We start from the raw sequence: 19,547 nt of genomic DNA, 5'->3' as shown, positions 1-19,547 counted from the left end.
ATGTTTCCCATCTTTTCAAAATGTGTACTAAATAGACTGAAATTAAATGTTTGGCAACAAGATTCCCTATGCAACTGTTGAGAGCCTGAAGAGTATCTGGCTGTTTTCAGATGTCTTATTCTTACAGTGGTTTTTTGATGCTTATTCACTGTAGAGATTGAGTTTTCAAATTTGGTGGGAAATTTTGTTTCTAGACTTTCCAGTTGCAAAGACAAATTTGCAATGTTCATGACACCACTGTTGGTCTGTACAAAAAACATTAAAAAACAGTTTAAAGTATGAACTACCCCTTTCTGACAGCAGAATTTGAAGCCTGTGAGTACATAAATTCGAATATTGTTACAAATCTTTTTATCAGCAGCCCAGTTAGCTTCTGTATTCTATATTCTACATTCATTTAAAACACAGTTTGCATGCCACAGTTTGCATACACTGCTAAACTTTTTATTTTCCTTACAGTTGCTAAAGGGATCCCATTTTCATCCCAAACTTAGACCCCTCCTCAGTGTTTCCTCATTACATCTGCCACCTTCAGAGTATGCTGAGGCTGTTATTTGCTGATGGTAAATATGAACATCTATTCCCACAATCCAGGTAATTTTAACAACGTAGGCTAATCAGGATTAACTCTGATACTGTTCTGCCTCTGCAGGGACTCAGGCTTGCTGAAAAAACAACTGATGGTACTTAATAAATTCTAACCCTTTTGGAAACAGTGTCAGCCTATGCAAATATATATCATCTTCCCACAGCAGTTCTGATACCAGTAGTTTTATACAACTTGCATTCAGCAGACTTCTGCCTAAATGGGCCAGTACCTCCCATCTGAAGATCCAACCCAATATGGGCAAACTGGATGGCAATATGTTTGAATCTGAGAAAGAAAGCAGACAAAAAAGAACAGACATTCAGTTGTGTTAAATAAAGAAGAAAATTATTGCACATCTTTGCACAGTAAAGAAGATTTTTAATACAAATGCTGTCTGCCTAATTATGGACATTCATCTACCATAGTCTTTAATTTTCACTAACCTCTTTAGGATAATAGACTGAGTTCCCTCCGTAACTAATCTTATTGGTGGCAGAAAGTTGATCAGTGTCTTAGTGAATTGCACAAAGCAGCTGCCTGCCTTAAACAGGCTTCTCTGCTGCAATTCCTAATTGTTTGCATCCCATGAAAGAATTTCTCCAGTACACAGTAAGTATCATGGGAAAAGTTATTGTTGTTTCAAAGTTATTGGCAATGGCAAACAGCTGCCAAGGGAGGAGTTTGCAGGTCCTTGCAGCATTGAAACAGGTTGAAAGTCAGGGAAAAGGTCAGAATTAAACAGTAGCTACAGAGGATAGAACTGTGGAATCATCGTAAAATCATCCATGTTGGAAGAGAACTTTAAGTAATCATCAAGTCCACCATCCACCCAGCATTATCACTGTAACCACTGAAGCATTAAACCACACCACCAGCACCAGATCCACGTGTCTTGTATACCTCCAGGGATGGTGACTCCACCATCAGGGACACCTATTCCAATGTCTGACCACCCTGATGGTGATAATCGTTTTTCCTAATATCTAATCTGAATCTCCCATGTCTCAGATTGAAGCCATTTCCTCTTGTCCTCTCACTGCAGGCACGGCAGGAGACTCTCCTTTCAGCGAGTTTTAGAGAGCAATGGGGTCAGCCCAGAGCCTCCTCTTCTGGACACTAAACAACCCCAGCTCCTCGAAAGATGTGTTTTCTACATCTTCCACCTGTGTAAAGAGGTCCCGTGCCCACGCGTGGCTGCATTTTTACTGGGGCCTCGCTCACCCCAGGCCATCCGCCCGTACATTCCCAGCGCCTCCATCTCGAGCCTCGGGCGCGGAGGCCGCGGCGCGGGGCCGGCAGGGGGCGCTGCGCGCGATTCCCGGCCGGAAGCGGCGCTGCCGCGGCGGCGTGCGGCGTGCGCGCGGCGCGGCCATGCCGGGCAGGAAGTCTTCCAAGGAGAAGAAGCGGCGCCGCTCGCGTTCCTGCTGCCCGGAGGGAGCCCCGGGACCGGACGGCAGCGACAGGAAGCGGCGGAGCACCGAGTCCAGCCACGGTGCCCTGGAGGTAGCGCGGGCGGAGTCGCGGGGTCTGGCCGGTGCCGTGCCGCCTCTGCCTTCCCGGGCGCGTCCCGGTCCCGGTCCCGCGTCCCGGCGGCAGAGGCCTGGCCGCGGTCCCTGCCGGGGCTGGCTGCGGGAAGGGCCGGGCTCAGTCGCGCTGGTCGGAGTGCAGCTGCAGGGAAGGCGGCGCGAAGATGGGCGGCCCAGGCACAGGCAGAGGCAGCGGCAGGACCGGCCGAGCCCGGGCGCGCATCCCGGGGACGCCGGTCTGTGCTTCCCAGGTGTGAGGGGTGTGGCGTACGAGCTCGGGTAGCGCTCGTCATGGTTCTCACACTTCTGGCCTTGCGAGTCTTCTCAAGAATATGTTGGTGTGCAAAAATTGGTTGTGCACGCCTAAATGATTGCTAAGGCTGACAAAATATATTTCTGGCTGGTGGTTTGGGGTTTTTTTCTTTGTTTTTTTTTGGTTTTTTTTTGTTTTGTTTTTTTTGTTTTGTTTTTTTTTTGTTTGGTTGGGTTTTGTTTTTGTTTGTTTTTTTGTTTAATTAGTTTTTTTTTATTCTAGAGGTCCTCCGCTGATGTATGTGGGATGCATTTTCTAATAGGAAGCCCATTTTGATTCTGTGAAGACTCTGCCAGACAGGGGATTGTATGCCAATCTTAGCAGGGTAGCTGTAAATGATGAGCTTTATGATTTAACTGCCCAGCTAATCAGATGGATTTCTTCTGCATTAAAGCATGCCTTCATGTGTAAGCACCTGCTAAGTATTTGCAGATAGTATTTCCCAGTTAATATTTAGGAGTAATTTTCACTTTATGGAGGTTTAAAAAATTTTCCTAGCACAATAATGTTTTCAGTAATAAAATATGTAACTTCTGTAATGCAGTTACCTTGCAATATGAAACACTGGAATTTGAGAAGCCCACGTTAAGATGTACCTTGCGTTTATGAAGGGAAACTTATTGCAAGCACAAGTGAAGCTGTAATTTTCTGCCTTCTCTAATTCACTAGAAAATGTGCCTTCTTTGATTTTAGGAAACAAAATGCAGTGTACTCTCTGGAGAAAAAGTGGAAGAAGCTGAACAACCCAGTGATATAGAAGAAGGAGGATTAGATCTCACTGTGTCACTCAAACCTGTCAGTTTCTACATTGGGGACAAAAAGGAAATGCTTCAACAGTGTTTCTGTGTCATAGGGGAGAAGAAACTACAGAAGATGCTGCCTGATACTTTAAAGGTACTGAAATACACTGACCATTTATATATTTACCATGATCTTGAATGCTTGTGTAACAAAAAATACTTCTCTCTCAAGCCTAGTGCATTTACATTTTAAAAACTGTCTGTATATTTCTCAACTAAAGAAGTTCCTATGAAGTCAAGTACTCTTCTTAAGCAGTCTCCCAGTCATGTGTCTGGAAGTGAGACTTTTTAAAGATTTGCTGTTGTTATTCCAGGTTACTCCTTTTGCTACTGCTCAATCATTTCTAAACTTCAGGTTTAGCTTTAGACTGTCCCTCTATGCAAAAGGATTTTCGTGGTTATGAGGAGTAAATGCAGTAGTGTTGTTCACTAACTAATATGCTGATTTGTAAATAAAATACTGATTTCTGGTTATGGCAGCTGATTTTCTTTGTATGGTATTAAAGCAATGTCTGAGATAAGAAAATAAAGCCCATTCTTCATAAACAGCTTCTGAAGCTGTAACTCCTATGGACTAAAGGTGGAGTTTTACTGGCTTGGATCAAATGCTTTTTGACTCTTGTGAACTTTTAAGTAGGACATAAAATAAATTAGGCTAGCAGCCTGTACAGAAGAAGAGGCTGCAAGTGAAATGTCATCTGTGTAATGCTTGTTGGTAGTTGTAAATTTTTTATCTCAAAGTTTTATCTTAATGAGTTGTATTATTAATAATATAAATGAGACAGGACTTCATTTTAAACACATGGTAAATTGCACATAGGCTCATCCATTTCTCATCTCTGGCAGAAGAAGAAGTTGAGAGTCTGGAAGGAAAGACATTACTGAGTTTGTAGGGAAATGGCCTCATAGTATAGAACCAAACTTAAAATATGACTGAGGGTGTTACAACCTGTTTAGCAGCTCCTAATTTTGGTACTTGTACATGGTATCAGAGCTCATTTGAAAATGGGAAATTCCCAAATGTCACCAAGAGGTATGAGATTTGAAGGTGACTGGAATACCAGTAAAATCTGTGGCAATGTATGGTATGTACCAAGCATGAGAAATGAATCGCAGTTTACATGCTTGCTTTATTTTCTGTGTTGTGATATGCATCTGTTGGTGTGTTGTCAGTGGGATTATTTTCTCCAGTTTTTGGACTTCCGTTCAACAGTTCCCTCTGATCTTTGCAAGCTTAATTACATAACCCAGCTTCCCCCTAGTGGTGCAAAACTAGGAATAATGAAGTCTACAATTGTTTGCTGTTCCATGCTTCACACATACAATCTGGTGTTTCTAGTGCTCAGTGTTGTAGCTGCAGTAAAGACTCCGAGCCATAGGTCGGGTAACTGATAGAGTGTATATTGCTTAATTTTTCAGATGAAACCCACACATATGCTATTTCTTGTCATTACTGAAACACCTGGTTTTCTACAGCAGTTGCATCAGTGCAGATCAGAATATGGGGGAGGCTTTAATCCAAGTTAGATCTTCATTACAACTTTAATTACTCTCTTCTCAGAAATTTTTAGTAGCTTGTGGTTTGTCTTATCTGTCTTCTTAGAACTGTTCCATGGATGAAATCAAAAGACTTTGCATGGAGCAGTTGGAGCTGTTATCTGAAAAAAAACTGTTGAAGATACTTGAAGGTATGAATGAAACTTTTAGACTCCACTGTATACCAGAAAATAATCTGCCTCAACTGAATTTGCACTTATTTTAGCAACTTAAAAATATATATGTATATATACAGACACACACTAGTAAGTATATACTAATGTATCCATAATTGCTCAGTTCCTCCAAGACACACAATTCATGTACTTTGGTTAAGGAAATGACATTCCAGCTTTTCACAGCTTTATTAAACTTGCGCGTGATATTTAAGGAATATAGGACTTATTTGTAAACATATTGCTGTCTTGTCAATGAAGAAAAGCTCTTCAAGTCTGAGTGCTCCAGAGTATCTTGCTGTTAATTCTGTACTTTATTTTTAGCACCCACAGTATTGTACTAATCAGAGTAGCTAATCAGATTTTTTGTAATCCAGTATAAATGTATGTGAAGCCAACAGAAGACTCCCAAATAAGGGTTTTGGTTTTGACTAAGTCTAATTTTAGAACTTCTGCTTTAACTGGGAAAAATCCTCTTCTGCTGATTGCAATAGAGTTAATAATTAAAAGTAAACCTAAGTATGTAGTATTAATTATATCACTTTCCTAAATTTTCATGTTTGAAACTGTGTATATCTAGGCAAGATTGGAGCTGATTCTGATACTGACGAGGAGGCAGATGGAGGAGACAAGACTGGAGGTGATTCAGTCAGTCAGTGAGTAAAAGATAAAACACTTAAACTTAATTTAAGGAGACTGAACAATTCAGAGATTTTTCATGAGAAATGATCAAATATATAATTGAAAGATGCAGTTGTTATATCCTTAATTAATTACTCTAGTTAAATGACAATGAAGTGTGGCTACTAGCAAGCCCTAAAGTTACAGACATGATGTTGTCACTTTGTGACTTTAAGTGTGTCTTGACCACATAACTGGGCTCATAGAGGCATAGCAGCTGAGTTGTGGTAATTAAATTTTCATACTTGTGTCCTGCAACAGAAGTGGTGTGATTTAGGTTGTCTTTGGTGTGAGCTAAAGTAGTAAACCCCTCCCACTTAAGTCAGTGAATTGTTTTAAGTGTACTTTCAGTTCAACTGAGATTTATCCCTTGTCTTTCAACTTTCATTCTGGTCCTTCATTCCTGCTGCAATTGAAGCAGCACTGACACTCACCGGTTCAATGCACTCTGTATAAGGAGTGCTACAGAATCTAGAGTTTCAAGAACAGAGGTTTCTGGTCTCTTGCTCTTACCTTGGTATCAGGCAGTTTTGTAAAAGACAGCACTTGACCTTAAAATGCTTCTCTGTTTTTTAAAGACCATTTCTTTGTCAGGAGTTCACCTGTTTGATAGTTTCCCTTCACTACTTTAGTGAAGGGAAAAGGAAAGTTACTAGTTACCATGCACAATGCATCAAATTTAGTGAGGCTAACTTGTTTCTAGAAGACTAATAAGCTTTTATGTTTTCAACACTGACCTGATTACAGCTGGTCCACAGGTTCAGGACACACTTAATAAACCTCTGAGACAGTACAAGACAATGCACCAGAGATGGGCGGATTAAAGTAACCTCCTAGCTACTGATTTGGTTAGTTTATGTAAACCTCCTAAATAAGAACAAATGGATGGGAAAGGTAGTAACACTAATTCAACTTTCACATTCTGGTCAGTATTTTTCTTTAGCAGAGACCTAATTTCTGATCCTGTCTTTGATTCAAAACAAACTATGAAGTTATCACATAATTTTCTTTGATTTCTCATCATACAAATATACTAGAAAATGGAGTGGATACAAAGTTAGTTTTCATTCTTTTCCTTGTGATACAGTTTTAATACCCTTTGACACTATTTCTTCTAAGGTTCCATTTGGAGCCCATTGTTAATGTATTCTGCTGTGCTGTTTGTTGCCTATGTGATCTATGAACGGGGTCATCAGTTTTAAAAACTAGTTTTCTTATTTTGGACATTGCCCTCTGCTGGCTGCTTGGAAAAGCAGATAGAAAAATTAAAAAACTACTAAATATACTAAAATTTGGGTTTCTTTATGTAGGGTAGTGGTCTCTATGTGGAATAGTCTCTGTAAAGTGATTGATAATTTGCCAGTGAAGTTCTAAATAGAATGAGAAGGCAGACTTGCTGGCTAAATAAGCCATAAAAAATACCCAAATTTTTTGATTCCCCGAGACATTATGTGTTGTTTTGGGTTTTTGTTTAAGGTCTAACTCACAAGCTATTTACTATTGCAAAATATGTTAAGTGTTCTTTATCTCCAAGATGTATGGCAGGAGTAGTGCTGCTGGATTTCAGTAAGGTTGTTCTGTGTCTTCAAGATGTTTCAAAGCTACTGTTGAGACATGTATTTATGATCCTTTGATATAGTAGACTGTGTAAATTCTTTCTTATATGGAAATTATTTGAGCTGGTAAAAATCTAAAAAGAGGAAATTAATTAATAAAACTATCAAATAAGAAAAATCAGAATTTACCATTTTTTAGCTAGTGGATATCAAAGACACTTACCCTATTTTCCCATGCCAGTTAGGAAGGTTTCAGTAACTGACAGAAAATCAAGAAATTGTGTTTCAAAAAGGTAAAAGAAACTGAGAGATGTTGTTCATAGTTGTAGAGCAAATTGCTTCCTGTGACAAACAGTGGTTGAGGTGCCTCTTGTTTTTGTATCTGTATCCTGATAGTTTAGGGTTTCAGACCCCTCCATGCTGGGCAGACAAGTTTTAGGAATTGGGGATTTTCTTCTCCCTTTCAAAAATAGCATTCTGCATCAGTGGGTGCTGTCTGAGAACCTTGGCTCCACGGTTCAGCTGTGTGGTAGCATTAACAAAAAGAAAGCAAAACAGAAAAGCTGTTTGGATGATAGAAAAATAAAGGGATAGGAGAAAATGAGGAGAATTAAGGTTTTATGTTAATCTTGAAGTTCAGTGCTCAGTAAGTAGAACCAATACGATGCTTTTACAACAGTAAACAGTCACAAGCACTTTTTACTAAGTAGTCTAATCTTTGGGCCTTGGGCCAGCTTCTTTATAACCAGCGTGTAAATAATTATAAATGCAAGTTTTCAAAACTTCAGAAAACTGTGTTTCAACAAGTTAGCCACTACGGAGGCTTAAGATGCCAATGTGAAAAAATACTGAAAACTGCATTTCTAAGACAAACAAGCATTGTTTGTAATCATTAATTATATTTCTAATCTGGATTTAAGTAGGCAAGTTTGTTTGCCCTGGGAATAGAAAAGACTTCTCATAACAAAAAAGGCATTTTCTCTATTTATATAATCGCTGTTAGTTCTTCGTAGGTTATCTTCATTGCATATGGCTTTCATGTAAATTACTTCTTTTTCCTGCATTCTATTGTACCTTATTTGTTTAAAGTCTGACTTGTATTAGTTTTTACATTCAAATGTGAATGTGGAAAAGGAAAAAGTGAGTAGCAAGTTGTACTCTCATCAAAAGTGTTTTTTTAACTGATTGGAAACACCCCTTTGTTTCTTTTGTTATCGTCCTTTGAAAAACATAAATTCAACAAATGTGCCTTTAGCCATCTGCGTATATCAACTGAAATTCAGAAAGCTTGAATCAATACATCTAGAGAAATTTCAAATTAAATAAGCAAATTACTCTCAGTGTCTAAAGAGCTGTTTCCTGTCTGTACCAGCTAAAAGTAGCAGGAATTTAGGGAAGTTTCTCTAGTTACAGGAAATTTGCAAAATTCAGATCTTTATGTGAAACTTTTAGATGGCATTGCATCTTATTGTAAATTGTATCTTCTGTTTTTTGTTTTTGCACATATCCTCATTCTGTTACTAGAAGTGGAAATCCTGAGGCTTTTCATGAATTTCAACTATGTAAATGCTTCACATGCTTACATTAGCATGTAAAACATTTACTCTTTTATTTTATCACCAGCTTACTCTGTGTGAAGCATTATAAATCCTGCAATAACCATGCAGAAGAATTGAAGAAGCAGGGCCTATATTTGCCAGTAACTGGAACATGCTGTTGCAATAGATAAATTTTGTTATTTGGCAGCTCTGTATAGGTTTTTGAATATGCAGTTCACAGATTTTTCTTGCATTTCTGTATTACTGTCTGAAATTGAATACTGTTAAAATAAGAGAATTATTGTATATGAAGCTTCCAGCTAAACATCAGATATTTAATTGACAGGAGTCAGATGTCTTGGAAAAACCAAGTAGGTATTCTTCATCTTGTTCAAGAAGTGTTAGCATGTTTTTGAGCTGTTTCTTTTCTTTTACCTGAATTAATTCTTCAAATATCCTTCAGCAGAACAAGTGAAAGTAAGTTACATGCTGTGTTAGTAAAACATTAAAAGAACAAACATTCTAGTGTCATTGTAATGATCAATGTTCATATGAGTCTGAGTAAATGATCTTCTGCCTTCAAAATCATATTGGGCTCATTTTTTTCCCTGAGTGAAAAGTTGCAGTTTAATATTTGCTATTTCAAGAATTTAGAGGTGTTTTACTACTTTGCAGTCATAAGTGTAGTTTGCTTGTTTTCTTTTGGAAAGGTTAGCAGATAAAACTTTTGTCTTGTTTTGATGTGTTGTGCTCCTGGTTGCTGCGTGTTCACAAGCAAGCAATTACCATCTGACATTTACCCCTGTAAGACAATTTGGTTATTTTCAGCATTTGGAATCTCTGTAACTACCAGCTGCATGAGTCACTGAACAGATACATCAGCATTTGGCTCATTTGCTCCACTGCCTTCTGTTCTTGTGGTGTCCTCAAACATCACCTGTAACAGGACTGATGGACTTTGCATAGCTCATTAAACTATTTGATTAACACCTCTCTTTTGAGATACCTTTCTTCAGAAGCACTATTTCATAAGAACTTTTTTCCCTTTTGTTTTTTTAACTTGCTACTTAATGCTTGTTAATTATTTTGGTTCTCATTTGTCATTGAAAACTATCCTTGGAACAAAAATTTGCAGGAATCTTTCAAGGGCTTGGGACTTCTAGAAATGGTTTTTAGGCCTGGAGCTGAGTGCAAAGGCAAATTTTAATTCAGGAAGGTGCATCACGTCAAAAATAACAGAGGTCCTGATCTCAAGTCTCACTGGAGATTTAGGTGAATAATACTTTTCCTTCTGGTCTCCAACCCCAGTGACCACTGAAACCTTGTATCCCTGCCGCCAGTATTGGAGAGCTACTGTCAATCCTTAGCCATCTGCTCCTCTACCAGTACTCCTTTTCCTAACCTTTGCTGTGTTTTTACCCCACTTTGCAAAATCTACTGGAATTGGGTACCAAATCACTTTCACACCCAGATGCTTTGAGAGCTGTGCAAATTCCTGTAGCAGATTTTGTACAGAAACCATTTGTGTGAGCCCAGTTAGGGATTACACTATTGTGGCACATGACAACATGGAAATGCATGCTCTACATAAAGTAAAGTAAATTTAAATTTACAACATTTGTTTTCAGAAAATTGTAGTGTAGTTAGCTTCTTTCTGCTGAAAATATCATACTGTGAAAATGTTGTTCTGTTTAAAATAATAAATTAAAAGTGCTGAGTTTATTGCTTGGAAGATTGACTTTGAACTTAACTGTCATCTTGAGGGAGAAATATAAAGGCTGGCAAAAGGGAGACACTCTAAATTACTATTGTCACTTACCAGCACAGCATGAAAAAAGAGAGTATTAAGTGTTTATAAGGTCCCTTAATTTTAGAATAACATATCTTCTGCTCCCATTGTTTGGAGACCCCCCTTTCTTACGTGTATGCCACACTAGAAATAATTAGGGAAAAAATATTTTTCACTAGCAAACACATAAAACAAGGCTAACAAGTTAAAAGCCAAACTGAGCAATGAACTTAAAATGCATTTGTTGGACCAGTAGATGGTGCAAAATGCTTGCCTACAAAGCAAAGTCATGAAGGTTCAGCAGCAATGCAGTCCAATCCAATCAATTCTGAGAGAGTAAAACATGCTCTAAAAGTACTCCCATGTCATAAAAATTCTTTTGCTGACAGTAGGTAGTCTCTAAAGGAATATGGGTTTGCTGTAATTATTGTTAAAGTCAAAGCATCAGGAATAAACTTTGCAAGTTTCAGTGTGTGGTTTCTTTTAAAGTTGGTAATTTCTTTTAATACGGCTGTTAAAATGATTGTGGATAATTTCACAGCCAATGTTTGAACTATAGTGGCCACTTTGTTTTCTCTGAAAGAGATGATTACAGTTCCTCATCAGACATTAAGGTGATACCAGAGTTCTGAAATCTACTGTCTGAATACTACTGGTGCAAGATCAGGCTTTTAAGGACACTTTGCTGTCCACTTTGTGAACATGACTACTGAGTTCTGAATGGTGAAGTATGTATGTGAAAGAGGATTAGACAGGAGCAGCCAAAGCTGCTTCTGCTCTTAGTGATGATCTGGGTATATTACAACCTAATTTTGGTCAAGAGTTAAGTAGCTAGATACAGCAAATTGTTAGAAGTTGCTCAAAAAAAAAAAGCCAAAAACCAAGTGGTTCCATCCACATCTGCCAACCAGTAGCTGGTCTGAAATCCACATCTCTCCCTGGCTGCTGGCACAGAAGCCCACAAGGTTTGTATCCTTGTTGCTGTTGCTGCTCAGACTACATGTGCATGCAGGCCTCTCTGATGGCAGGTGTAGGCCTGTGATTGTCCCTGGTAGCTGAAGCTGTTCATCTCTGGGGTATCTAGTGCTCTATTATCATCCCAAAATTTGCCTACTTGCAGAACCTACTCTGCTTTTGGAATTTTAACTCTGATTTTACAGTCTGCTTCATACCTTAGTCCCAGATCTTGCATCCTGCTTCTTGTCTAGACTAGCTTGAGGTTTGCTAGTGAATTACAAGCATCTACTTACAGCTGCATGACACTGAAAATCCTGGAGAAGGTGTATATTTTTCATTCTGTCTGATTTCTGGCAGCACAGTCCTTTAGGCCCATCTGACTTGTGGTCCTCTTTGCAGTTGTTGGTTGCAGTTGCCTATACGTGTGTAGGCATATTGTGATTATTCTCATCTAATTTGGAAAAGGAGTTAGTGTAGCCATGTGGCTCAATAAATAGGCAGAACAGACTGGTGTTCACATCCAGGGTTTGCTAGGCAAGTGTATTGACCTTTTTATTGTCCTTAATGAGTTATTGATGATACTTTACACAATTATGTTCCAATAGCTAAAAAAAGTAGGGGAAAAAAGGAGAATCTGTTGATGTAGCCTTTGCCGCTTCATTAAAGGAAATAGAAATGAAAATAACTGCCTCTCCTCTCAGACCGTGATTTCTAGAAATACTGTGGTGTTCCTCCTCCTGGTAAAACCATTGGGCATATGGGAAAAAACACAACTTGTAAAGCACAAGGAAAATAGATCTGTGTTCACTTTCAGGAAAGCCCTAAAGGCCATTATTGAGAAACAAGTTGTTAGTCATTATATTTACATCTGTGACACCAGAATACTGCTTCCTTTTTATAGAGTTGTTAAGTTCCCATGGCCAGGAGAGGTGCATTGATTCCATATTAATACAGATGAAACCAATGATACACTAACTCCAGTTTAGAAATTTGGCAATTCTGTTGTCAAAATGCTCACTGGATGTGGCAATTGAACTTTTCCTGTGATTCTGGATTGTTCTACCTGTGCTCTTCCTGAATGTTTTCACAATTTGTGTAACTAGTATGAGTGAAGTACATGAAGGACATTAACCTTTCACTGAAGTGTCTCTTCTTTACACTTGTGTAAGAGTTGAAGCCCTACACATCAAGGGTAGAAGTCTTTAAGTAGGAGAAATAGAGAAATGCGAGTACTGAATAAACTGTAATAGCTGAGTTGTAAATACTTCTGTTTTAAAAGGTATCCCTTTGTGAAGCAAGAAGATTCTGGTTTAGGTGAGGTTAGTGATGGTCTGATGATAATTTCATTAAAGTAATTTTTTACTTTCAAAATAAGACAGTAAATAGTATTTGAGTGCAGCAGAAATTATCATTTTTCCAAACAATCTAATTATGTGACAATTTATTTTGAGTTTTACAGAAAAGCTCCTAATATGAGGAGCTTTTCCCTTATAACTGCTCACCTGTGGTTGCTCAGTTACAGCCATTGAGGATTGTTACTCTAAAAGGCAAGGATGCAGTGGAAATAAATGCTTTATCCTTGTGTATCACAAGGCAAAACAAAAAAAGTTTATTTTCAAGTGCTTACATTAGCTCTCTGTACTTCTTCTGCCCTTATTCCTACTGTAGCTGGCTTATTGGCCTACCCCCTGATAATTTTTTAGTTTCTAAAAAATGTTCTGTTAAATTTTAAATTATGGTGATTAAAATGTGTTCTTAATTGTTTCCAGACAGGACAACAGTATAGACTCAACTTCTTCTCTGAGAGAAGACAGCAAGCTGGAAGGTCAGGAGTCAAAGCAAGGTATGTTGTAGAGACAGCTGAAATTTTGTGTTCTTGATGTTGGGCAGTGACTTATTCCAGGTAGCTGACAGCTCTCTTGTGAACAGAGAATGAACATACATTGGGAGAGAGTATTTTGTTTTGTGTACTTTCTCTTCTTAAATACAAAAGCATAGCTTGTGAGACATTCAAGTACTACAGTGATTGGCAGGATAGAAAATGCAAAGGCTCAGAAGTTACTGGTGCACATTTGTACTTTTTACACAAGAAAACAGTACTTTTAGCCTGCAGGAGTATTTGTTTTATTCCAGTCATTAAATCAGCACATATAACAATTGCCAATATTAGTTTGTGCATGAAGCACTAGAACTAGAGGTGTTTCTGTCTCAGTATGTTTATTTTCATTTTGACTGGCTCTAAGCAGAAAGATCAGAAATAGCTTTTCTAGTCAAAGAATGCTGAAAATTCTTCTAAGCTACATTTCTTTTCTGCAAAATCTAACTTTATTTGCTTCTTGCAGCTACTATTTCACAATTCAGAATGTTGTCTAAAAGATGTCTCTTGGAATGACTTTTGAAATGTGTTTCTTTTTTGAATTAGTTGGTGAGAAGAGTCAAATGGGAAAGAGTTGTACATAATAAAAGCACCAAAACTGTGTGAGTTGCTATGACTGTGGATAATCATTTAAATGTTGCTTCTTGTACTATTGGAGGAACCTTAGAACTGACAGATTTCCTGCAGATATCTTCCACTTCTGTGTTATCAAAAGGAATTGATGGTTACTGCAAGTGATATCATTGTTTGTTTTATGACTTAATCAACCAGAGCACCATGAGTGCTTTGGGCTAAAACAGTGACTCCTCTCAAGATGTTAGCTTTTAAGAACTTTTGAGAATATTGTATAGATTAGAAAGTGTAACTCCAGTCATTCTCTCCACTTTTGTTTATTCTCTCATTCTCTCTTCTTTTTCCCACAGCCTGAGAAGCTGTGGGAAAAAGAAGGGAGAATGAGAGAATAAGCAAAAGTGGATAAAATTAAAATTTAACAATGAAATTAAGTGTGCTGAAATTAATTTTGCAACTGTAGATGAAGAAAAAAGTAAAAGTTACCAAAATGAAAAATATGATGAGAAATGCCAGCCATGATCCTTATTACTGTAAAAACACAGAAGCAAAAGAGGGAAGTAAAGCCTGTTAACTCATTATACATCTGCAGGCCAAAAAGCCTGAATGAACCCTGAATTCCACAGTTTTGAAGGTTCCAATTTCTAAATAGAACCCAAGGTTGTTCTGCCCAGCTTCTCTGGGATAGACATGAATGACTTAATATTTTGTTCCTTCTTAATGTGACAATTGATTCCAAAAGGAATCCTATGATGGGCTGACCCAGTAGGCACCTACCAACCCCTGAATCGTTTGTCCCCCAGTGGGATAAAGGTGACAGTCAGCAAAACAAAATGAGGACAACTTATGAGTCAATATAAAGACTCTTCAATAAGTGAAGCAAGAGCTGTACATTGAAGCAAAGCAAAAACCAGAGACTTAGTTACAAGCTCCCATTGGCAGCCAGATTTTTAGCCACTTCCTGGAAAGCAGACTCAGCATGCATGACAGTTACTTGGGAAGAGGTCAGTGCTGTATGGTGGAGCATATCCCTTAGGTCAGTTTGGCTCAGCTGTCCTGGCTCTGCATCCTCCCAGCCTCCCAGTGTACTCTCTGTGGGGTCAGAGTGAGAAACAGAGAAAGCCCTGAGGCTGTTCAAGCACTCTTCAGCAGTAGCCAAACTCATTTGTTATCAACATGCTTCAGAAACAAATCCGAAAGCAGCATCATGTACTTTACTGTGAAGAAAGTTAACTCCATCCCAGCCAGACTCTGTACAGGTCAGTTTGACTTTGGCAGTATATTAGGATGGTCAGACTCAGATGTTAAGTTTCAGGCTTTGAACTGTGATCCACTAATACAGCTGATTTTTTGATCCATGGGAATACTCCTTGGCTGGCCAGCATGTTAGGTAAACACTGACTGATACTGTGAAGAAAGACAGTTTCTTAATCCTGTTGTTTCCCATTCTGATCTTTCGCACACATTGCGGCTTGCAAGGTAAAGTTAAAAAGATACTGTTCAAAGATGACTAAATGGTATGGGAAGTAGGGGAAACTGCATATGAAAATGAAATATTAACCTTGAAGTTACTGTCACAGTAGGAACAGGCCAAGACTACTTAGGATCAAAGAAGACCTTTGTATGTTCATCTCATGAGTAGTTTCAATACACACTGCTGTGAGGAGAATTTTTGGAGCCTTGTTTAATTTTTAGGTTTTCAAATTTTATTATTTCAAAATTGTGATTTATCTTGCTTTAAAAAAAGATGAAAAGTGGTCTGTAAACTTCTTTTGTATTTCTTAACATATATTTTCATTTTGGAATTTTTGAGGTGCCACATACCTTAGCTGTGTGAGTGCATTCTCAGGGTGAGTGTGCAGAATTGTTAAATCTGAACTTAAATGCTGTGATGATCACAGCCTGATACAGAGTGATCATGAGTGAGTAACTAAAATGTGTCCTATAATACAAAAAATTTTCAATGCTGAATCAACAAAACCCTAATGTTTTAAAATATTACTATTGTTCATAAAACAATTCTGAGCTGTTTTGATCTTCCTTTCCTCCCTCCTTTTATTTTTTTAACTAGAGAAATTGCATTTATAGCTTTTGAAGTAGTCAGTATTGATTTTTTTCCCCACACCCTCAGGATGGGAGGAATATTGTAAACACCAAGAACAATAAATCTTCCTAAGGTTTTTGAGCACTTTTCATGCATTAATACCAAGGGCATACAGGTACCATAACGCATTTTAAATGTTTTTAAAAAAAGAATAGCATTTTTCTAAAGCTGTTGTTTCCCTGTGCAAGTGGTAAAAATGGTATTACCAAAAGTAGTAATTTAATAATAAAAACTTAAAAGTAATAACTCAATTATAAAGTCTCTGTAATCAGTAACTTAATTATCATCTGACTACACATTATTCATTTTAAGCTGGAACCAATCTTGCTCTTAATTTCCACATTTACAAAAGCTGTTGAAAGAGTGTGAACTTTGGAGGCCAGTGTGTCAAAAGCAAGTCTTGCTGCAGCCAAACTGGGTGAATGGTTAGTTAGGTTCTGTTAGAGCTTTGCTTTTATTTTACTGAGCTGCCTCTTTTAATTATGTTTTTAAAAATATACTCCAACTTTCAGCCACAATTAATTAACTCTAAGTCTTAAATTTAGCCATGTTTTTATGTGGAGTTAAATACATCTGGAAGACTAATGATAAATTCTGAGTAGTTGCACTATGAGTTTCTATTAATTTTTAGTCTTGTGTCTCACTAAAATCCCATGCCTCTTAAAATACATAACATAGTTGAGTGTAATTTTTGAAGTTACAATCTGAAAATTAGGTTTATTTAAGAGATAAACGAAAATCAGTTTTGCACTGCAGAAGTTTTCTTTAGTATAAAATTTTTTGACAATTTAATTAGAAAAATAGGTAATGTAACTTCACAGGAGGGAATAAATTTTTCTGGTATTGCTGCATTGCTATACTGCATATTATTTTATAATTGCATAAAGATGCAATAAAACTTGTATAAATTACCTTTAAAAGTTGAAGGAGACAAAGAAGAGGAGTTGATTATCATATAGATTTTTTTTCTAGATTTTTTCCACTCTCTTAATTTGCAGAGTAATACTTTAAGCTAAAATGATTTTGTAGGTTGAGGTAAAAGAATTCTGTTAAGCAACTCTGTGATAGTTATGTTTGTGTTACAGGCAAGGGAGAAGATAGTGATGTCCTCAGCATAAATGCAGATGCATATGATAGTGACATAGAAGGCCCATGCAATGAAGAGGATGGTCCAGATGTGCAAGAGAGCACTGTCAGAAGTGGAGCTGGCCAGATAGATGACCTTCAGAAGGACATTGAGAAGAGTGTGAATGAGATTCTGGGGTTGGCAGAGTCCAGCCCGAAGGAGCCCAAAGCAGCAGCCTTAGCTGTTCCTCCATCAGAAGATGTTCAGCCATCAGCACAACAGCTGGAGCTTCTGGAACTCGAGATGAGGGCCAGAGCTATTAAGGCTCTGATGAAAGCTGGTGATGTAAAGAAACATCCATGAGACTCTTCAGATTTCATTTTCATTATTTGTTTCGAAAAAGGTGATGTCTGTTCTCTTCAGTGCTATGTTTGGGTTGGGTGTGACATTCCTCGTTCAGACTGTATTGTGTATCCTGACCTGTGGTTCAGTGGTTTTGTTGCCTTTAGTGTGCTGCTTCCATGACATTCACAAACAGTGGTTGATGCTTCCCTGAGATGAGGTGTCCTTGTGCTGGGTTACTTCCTCAGGGAGTCACACCACATATGGAGCTGTGCCAGGTATCTGGTGCCTTCCGGAAAGGTTCTTGTAGAAACATGGAATCATTGAATGGTTACGGTAGGAAGAGATTTGAGACTGCTTAATTTTTCTTGGGGCCCATCTCATCATAATGTAGGTACTCTAATTACAATGTGATGCATTGTGTAAAAGTATTCTCAGTTTTTAAAATTTTAATTCCTAAAGGGAAGGATTTTTACCTTTCAAATAAACAGTTGAACATGTTATTTTCAGAGTTATGAAAGTGCCTGAAAGAGACAGAGCAGAGATTATTACACTGCCATGTAGTTTTGTCACTTTTCTCCACTCTTATCTTTTGTATTATAACTGAAGAAAACACAGAGTTTCTTCCTAACTGGAAAGCTTTCCTTTTGAATATTTGGCATAATATTTAACAAATCAAACAGTTCAGAAGACCTTGAGCTTTTAACATTCAATTGATGTAGTTATTTCATGTCCCCTCAAAGTAGGAAAATCCACCTAATTTCAGTATGCTTTATTAGAAAAGGCATTTAATTTATTTATAAGATTTTAAAATATAATTTCTATTTTTATCCATTTCAAGGTATTCCTTTATAAATAAATTGAATTTCAGAATTAATTTTCATGCTATAATATCTTACAACAGTTATTTTAATTTTTTTACAACGAATGCTCATTAAAATATTTGTGTGTTTGTTTACACATGCAGACATCAATTTTTTTTCTTTAAAGGTGTGAAGTTTACAACTGTACTGTTTGTTAAGTAAAATAATGTATTATGTATTTTTGTTCATCAGTTTTCCTTGGTTGTTACTTAGAAAGCCAGTTACATGCTTTGCAACAGAAGCAGACATAATTTCCCCTAGTATTGTGTAATATTACTGCAAACTAAAGTCTATTCAGATATTATGTCTTGAATTCTTTTAAAGTTTATAATTTTCTTTATATTCTTTAATTTTATCCCTTTTCTTCCTTCTCTTTATTCCATTTCTTTTTTGCCAGCTTCTTTTTAAATCCCTTTCTGTAGCAAGCTTCTTGTATATTTCTTAAGTATGATTGATTTCCTCTACAACCAACATTATTGTAAAATGTTAGTGCAGTGTAAATTTGATAATAACCTAAAACCTTCATTAAATACAGCTGATAAAATTACAGCGTGCTTCTACTAAGTGATATCAGTGACCTTGGTAAAGTGCACCTGACTCTAGTGTTATCCACATCGTCAGCATTTTTTCTATTATTTTGTAGCAAATGGAGATTGTAAGTGAAAATATATACACACAATTCAAAAGGTGACTTTACTGTCTCAAAATCTGTGGGTGTTGTCTTTGGTCAATTCCACTTAGGTGTTTGGTGAACTTGTGTTTTATTTGAGTCTGGAGAAACTGAAGAAGTAATCAGAGAAGGACAGCTGGCAAAACTTAGATGTGCTGTCTTCTCTTTTACAAAGTCATAGACTGGTGGAGCTGTGTTGGATTTCAAAGATACATTTCGGTGCTGCTGTACTTAGGTCATTAAGGCACCAAGTACCTCACCTTGCCTGCTGTGCAAGTGGAAATATTGCTTGCAAGGGCATTTCCTGCATCACCAGAAGAAGCCACATATATGAAGTTTATTCAGTGATGTTGGAAAACAACACATTTCAGTTGTTTAGCAACCCAAAAATACTGGCAGAAGTAATGATAAACTAGAATGTAATTGCCTTCTACTGACTACTTTGTGGAGGTGTATGGTATTTATTATTTTTCTACTGGTTTCCCAGGTCACCCTTAAAAGTTTGTTATATAGCACATTGAAAGGGTGTTATTTCAAGCTACGCTACATGTTAAAGTTAGCTAACTTTAACATGTAGTGTGACAGAGATGAAACA

General features: G+C 37.5%; 1 protein-coding gene across 1 annotated transcript; it reads left to right on the top strand.

The window, feature by feature from the left end:
- The first annotated feature begins 1,936 nt into the window (after positions 1-1,936).
- CAAP1 (caspase activity and apoptosis inhibitor 1) lies at positions 1,937-17,831 on the top strand. Its single transcript, XM_054288523.1, has 6 exons — positions 1,937-2,092; positions 3,122-3,322; positions 4,832-4,916; positions 5,521-5,596; positions 13,231-13,304; positions 17,097-17,831. The coding sequence occupies exons 1-6, from the start codon at positions 1,961-1,963 to the stop codon at positions 17,438-17,440; spliced, it is 912 nt and encodes a 303-aa protein (XP_054144498.1). The 5' UTR covers positions 1,937-1,960; the 3' UTR covers positions 17,441-17,831.
- The last annotated feature ends 1,716 nt before the right edge of the window (positions 17,832-19,547 follow it).

Source organism: Melozone crissalis, unplaced genomic scaffold (assembly GCF_028551555.1).
Source record: "Melozone crissalis strain CALT ecotype California unplaced genomic scaffold, PUWL_Pcris_2 ptg000005l_1, whole genome shotgun sequence".
Classification (NCBI taxonomy): domain Eukaryota; kingdom Metazoa; phylum Chordata; class Aves; order Passeriformes; family Passerellidae; genus Melozone; species Melozone crissalis.
Note: the sequence above shows the minus strand (reverse complement) of the source record. Positions and strands in the feature narration are given on the sequence as shown.

What these genes read in the sequence shown, in the direction of transcription:
- CAAP1 (XM_054288523.1), top strand. Translation starts at nt 1,961, where the DNA reads ATGCCGGGCAGGAAGTCTTCCAAGGAGAAGAAGCGGCGCCGCTCGCGT. An exon ending in CCAGCCACGGTGCCCTGGAG is followed by an intron (nt 2,093 to 3,121) that starts GTAGCGCGGGCG and finishes CTTTGATTTTAG; the next exon opens with GAAACAAAATGCAGTGTACT. An exon ending in ACTGTTGAAGATACTTGAAG is followed by an intron (nt 4,917 to 5,520) that starts GTATGAATGAAA and finishes GTGTATATCTAG; the next exon opens with GCAAGATTGGAGCTGATTCT.